The sequence below is a fragment of the Lupinus angustifolius genome, chromosome LG05 (assembly GCF_001865875.1).
Source record: "Lupinus angustifolius cultivar Tanjil chromosome LG05, LupAngTanjil_v1.0, whole genome shotgun sequence".
NCBI lineage: Eukaryota > Viridiplantae > Streptophyta > Magnoliopsida > Fabales > Fabaceae > Lupinus > Lupinus angustifolius.
The window spans coordinates 17,148,980-17,155,008 of NC_032013.1; the positions used below are offsets into that span (position 1 = coordinate 17,148,980).

Genomic DNA, 6,029 nt, shown 5'->3' on the forward strand with positions numbered 1-6,029 from the left:
CTCTTCATTTCTCTTATACACCATATTAGTTTAAAGGTTTGCATGTTATGCTCATAAATGGTTGGAATAACAAATAGAATGTGGGATGACAAGAATTGACATAAAGTGAAACCGTAGTTATTGCCATTGGGACTAGTCAACTGGAAAATCAATTCTTCTATTAATACAGTATGACAATTATATTAGATATGTAGTTAAATTGGCCAAAACCAACAAATTACGGTCAGAACTATATAATACCAATCAAAACTAATTTGTGCATGAAATTTTTTATATTTTCAAAATAACAAAATGATGATTCAAACCTTGAAACTTGTGGTTGGTTGTTTATAACATAGTTGGTCATTGTGTCATTGCTATAAGTGAGTAATATATTACAAATAATAATATAAATTTATTAGAATATTATATTTAAATTAACTATTATATGATTTAACTAGTGAACTACTGATTTAAATATTGTCCCATTGTATCAGTATATTGATCAATTTGATAATCGATATGATATTAATAACAAGCGAAACAGAGCTTTAAGAATAATTGTAACAAAATATCTATTAGTAAGTTGTAAGATTAGGGATGTGGCTGCTCAAGTGGACAATCAATTCTGTTATGAAAACTCCAAAAAGAACAACATCAACAGTATTTATTTGTAGGGATAAAACAACAAATACAATATATGATACAAAAAATAACCTTCATCATTGTTCAGGAACAGAAGATGGAGAAAAATATCTTATCAGGTATAGGACTATGATTTCTGAACTTCACAACTATTGTGACAGTAACATATATCAAATGCAAACTTGAACTGAGTTCTTATAAAGTTTTGCAGACTAAGCAATATGCTTAACAAGCACTGAAGCAAGTGACAAGAACACAAGCTTAATATATGAGGAATCACTTTGAATAGCAACATTGATTTCAATTTACTTCTTTACATTTGTCACCTTGAAAAAATGAAGCTTATCACACAATTTTACCTAATGACCAATGAACAAAATTTTATTCATAAACTGTAACATGATCTATATCATATAGATTTGACAAAGTTTTATGTTGGCTATTAAATACCTCTAACAAGATTTGAACCTAGATCCTGCATAAGGGAACCACCAAGACAAAAGTAGTAACCACTATCAGAGACATGAAAAATCATAAAAAAATTCTGAAACATTTCTGCCTAAACACTCCAATGTCAAAAAGTATAATCCCATCATGACAAAAGTGCCACATTGCCTTAAACATCAGATAGCTAAGTTAGCTTGCTTTCCTATCTTGAATACATATCCAAATTACGAGGATCATTACGCCTCCTTCGATGTGAGCTTTGCTTATAAACTGACCCTCGCCAAGAAATCCCTTCATGTCCACTACCTTCTCAGTATCATTTCTGAATATTTATGATGCCTGCATTAAGCATGAGTTTTCTTTTGCAGAAATTGGCCAAAGTGGTGATAATTCAACAACTTTTCCTATTATTATCAGTGTCGGTGACACCAACCCAGCAGAAGTAATGTTCTCAGCAAGGTCCTTTAGTTCTGCAAATACCTGCACCAGTGCAAATAATATGTATGATTAGTTATTGGACCTAATAGCTTTGCTGCAACTAACAATTTTTCGATTATATTATTGATCAGTTTCCAAATTCAGCTACCATTCCGATGCACAAAATAAATTCTCGCACTTAAAAAAATTTCAATGCTGCATCCTAAAACAAAGGCTTGGTTGTTGTATCCTAAAACTAAACTAAACAAAACATTTACAAGCCACATATATCCTTCACATACTCACATCCAATCTTTTATCAATGAATATCCTTTACAACAATTGTTAAGAATAATGACGACAAATTGGACCATCTTTTTACTTGAGAGTATGCTGAGGTCATTCTCAAAAAGAGAGACACAAGCAATTCCTATACTGAAATTGTGCTGCCCTGCATAGAAAATGGTGGGTCCTGCACACAAATTTGATGTTTTTTCCTCCGAAAAATGACTATCATGTGTACATATAGTTATGTGAAGAGCACAAAATTGTTAATACATACTCAATGAAGCTTGTTTTTCAATGATGATTATATGTATTGGATAAACAATGGGCATAATATTCAGATTCATCAATTTAAAATATTAATTAGTCATTAAATTTCCATATTATTTGGAGCAAGTCTACCATCACTGTTTTTCCACAAGCAAAAATTTACAAATTAAAAAAAATGGATGTAAGTTTGTAACCATCAAAAACAAAAACCGTAATCCCCATTGTAAATGAAAGCCATCTTAATCTATTATGTCAACAATAACGATAAATGAATGTGATTACCGAGAAGACAAATAATTAGCTACTTAATTGATGTAACAAGAAGACTGGAAGAGAATTATGCTTACCATGCGCTGTTGAGGTGTAGTCCCTCGCTCAATGGCTACAGCTGGAGTCTGAGGGGACAAACCGTGATGCATTAATTTCTGTGCAAGTGAAGGAAGGGTTGACAAGCCCATATAAACTACCAAGGTAGAATCAGGATCGGCTGCATTTTCTGCTACAAAGAGAGGATCAGTTCCTCCTTTCCTTGAATGCCCAGTTAGAAACCTCACACTAATTGCAATACCACGGTGGGTTAATGGAATCCCCAGTTCTGCTGCTATTCCAGATGCTGCAGTTATACCTGCACACGATGAGAATAATTAATTACACTACAATCACCTGTACTGCACCTTTTCTTTTAGGAACCAATACAGGTCTCGTAAATCCACATATGTCTCTCACAAGCTAAACAGGATTAATTAAAACAAAAGCAATAATGGCAGGTTACCTCGGCACAATAAACGTCATGCTTCACACTTTCATTTTATATTTTTAATAACTGTTAGTATACAATGTATGAATCGTATACTTTAGATAGAACCCCTTTTAGTTTTAACGTATGCAAATATGAAATTGATTCTATTGTTTACAATGGAAAAAGAAGAAATGAAGTACTTTATTTTTTCCCACTTTCTGAGAGTAATGCGTACATGGTGCCTAGAAGCAACCATCTTTCCATGCCAATTCAACAATTTAACCTTTTAATGGAAACTAGTTCAGAACTAAACAAGAACTGATAGGTAGAATCCCATCAATGATGCTCTCCTTGCTTCTGAATAAGCAAGATTACAGAGTCAAGAGAAGCCTGAATGTACAAAAGTAAAAATTTCTCTCAACACCGGGAAATCCAAGAGTCGAAGTCAACCTTCCAATTCCACTCCGAAACTTATCTAAAACACCCTCTTCTTCCTCTCCTCGTATTTGTTTACCCCTGCCCCATTCAGTTACTGTTTTCACTTGTCTTAAAGATTAAGACAACAACAACCAGCTTTTATCCCACTAGGTGGGGTCGGCTACATAGATCGCATGATGCCATGATGATCTATCATAAATCATGTTCATTGATAAAGCATTGAGTTCTAAGTCTTTCTTTATCATTTCCCCTATGGTTTTTCTTTGTCTCCAACCTTTGATCCATGAACAAATAATTATCAGCTGTAATTTCTGTTACAGTTGTGACCCTTACCAATTCCAGTTGCAGTTCTTACTACTATGACCTATGCAGCTGTTGCTATTAAAAGTTGTCATTTTGGGTGCAGCTGTTAATTAGCATCAAGTCAGCAACTGTTGGGTTCAATCCAGTACGCCCTATTTTATGTCGCCTAACATGCACCGTCCTGATTGCACACTTACAAATGCCCTTATTTTGCAATGTAGAGAAAGCATTCAGAATTTCTAAGAAAAAAAGGTCAATATGAGTTGTATTAACCATAAACCTAGTGGCTACACATGGCTCACGGAGAGATCATACAAATTGAAAATATGCATAAGACTACCAGCTCCAAGTTCAATAACTAACCAATTACCATAATGGTTACTCTATCTGAGAAAAGCCGATTGTTTTAGGTCTACTTGTGATAACTATATACACAACAATGGAGCATTAGTCAACATTCAGGAGACTCCGAATTCCTTTTATTACCAGTTTCAGCTTGATAATGATAAAGATATCGACAGCATACCTGGAATAACTTTCACTTGGATACCTTGCTGTTGCAAAAAATCCATTTCCTCACCACCTCTCCCAAAAACCTACAAATATTCAACAATATAAGACATCTATATCAACAAATCATGACAAGCTAATGTATTAAATTGCTTCACCGCTAAACAACCAGAAATTTTAAAACTAACCAATGGATCACCCCCTTTAAGTCTCACAACAGTAGCCCCAGCTTCAGCAAAACTTAGAAGCAGCTCATGAATTTCCTCCTGCCACAATTTAAACATATAAAAAAATCACAACAACAATAATACAAACTTACATGTAAACTTTAAATTTTGACTCGAACATGGTCCAAAGTTATTGTTAATTGCGGGGAAATGTGGTCACAAATAATTGTCGGAAAATGCGGCCATGATTGAGACAACAATGCGATTGCTCAGATTAACAAAACTGCAAATGCAGTTTTAACAGACTCTTGCAATTGTATCCACATAGGCCACATTTTCCCACAATTACACTAAACGCAACAACTGAAACTAGAACCACGATATAAAATCATGACATCAAAATTGCAACCACAATTTAAAACCATGCATCACAAATTCCAAAAGGAACCTACAACCCAACTTGACTAAACAACAAAAAAAACATCTTTACCTGAGTTCTGCTATGATACCCAGCAGTTTTTCCCACATAAAGAAGTTTAGCATCAGAACCCACCAAATCCAACACATCATTAGACACCAACCTATCATATAACAACAAATCAGCACTTTTCATCACTCTCACAGCCTTCAAAGTCAACAACTCAGGATCCCCAGGTCCAGTTCCAACCAAATAAACATTCCCAGGTGGACATTTCCCTCCACTGCATTTCCCTTCACTCTCTCTCTTCTCCTTCAGCACCTGAAGCAGTTTCTTCAGCTCTGGAAGTTGAAGGGCTATGTCATCTTCCCTTATTGCACTTGAATCAGAAGAAAAGGGACATGACATGGTTTGATTGTTGAACTTGTTTTCATTGTAAACCCATTGGTCCCTTTGGTACCTCTCTATGGAATGGTTCTCTGTGAAGGGCGATGGAGAAGTGGTGGTGTTGTTGTTGCAGTTTATTGATGAAATGGGGTTGCGGGGATTGAGAGAATGGGTGTTGTTGTTGAAGGGGGAATGTAGAGAGGTGAAAGATGCAAGCTTGTGAAGAAAAGCCATGTTGGGGTTTGTTAGAGAGAGAGAGAGAGAATGAGTGTGTTTGAATTGGTGTGGCAAATGTATAAGGTTGTAATGTTGTTATTTAGTGGACTTTGGGGAGATTGAGGAGGCAGTGTTGGTGTTGTACTTTGCCTTTGGGCTTTGGGAGGGACACACTTTCCATGTCATTTTTTCCATAGTGAATCAAATAATAAAGAAATGTAATATGAATGTAAAGATTTATATACATTAATATATTATCAACTATTTATTTGTATTAATTTTTTCAAAGAGTTAATGATAATTGAAAATGAATTTTAGATAATAAATTAACAATGTATAAAATCTTATACTATTAATGTATACATTTTTTCCTTAATAAAGAGGGTGTTAAGTATAAATTTTTCATCCTGGATAGAAAATCAAAACTGAGGATGGGGACTTTGAGTTAAAGTAATTCCTATTAACCATTAAAATGTCCAAAAAATAATATCATAAAATGACAATAAAGAATTAATTTGATGGTTATTTGGGATATTTATGTAATAATTTGAATTTTCTAATTTTTTAATAACTAAATTGGTATGTGCTAAGAGTTTGGCTCCACTCAAATATTGGAGAGGCCAAGTACGGGAAGGAGATTAAGCTATGTATCTAAAACTAAACCCATGGTCCAAATTTTAGAATAATATTTAATTTGAAGGAAAAGGGAGAAAGCCTTTTCACCATTGCATTCCTTAGGCATTGTTGTTGCACAACCATATCACCATCCCTTTGCACCACGACTTCTTCTCGAGTGAGGCACTACCTC

At 34.5% G+C, this 6,029-nt stretch overlaps 1 protein-coding gene across 1 annotated transcript; it reads right to left on the reverse strand.

Moving 5' to 3' along the window:
* LOC109347929 (siroheme synthase) lies at positions 890-5,351 on the reverse strand. Its single transcript, XM_019588052.1, has 5 exons — positions 4,691-5,351; positions 4,222-4,299; positions 4,050-4,119; positions 2,391-2,668; positions 890-1,551 (listed from the first exon to the last, which is right to left on the reverse strand). The coding sequence occupies exons 1-5, from the start codon at positions 5,237-5,239 to the stop codon at positions 1,402-1,404; spliced, it is 1,125 nt and encodes a 374-aa protein (XP_019443597.1). The 5' UTR covers positions 5,240-5,351; the 3' UTR covers positions 890-1,401.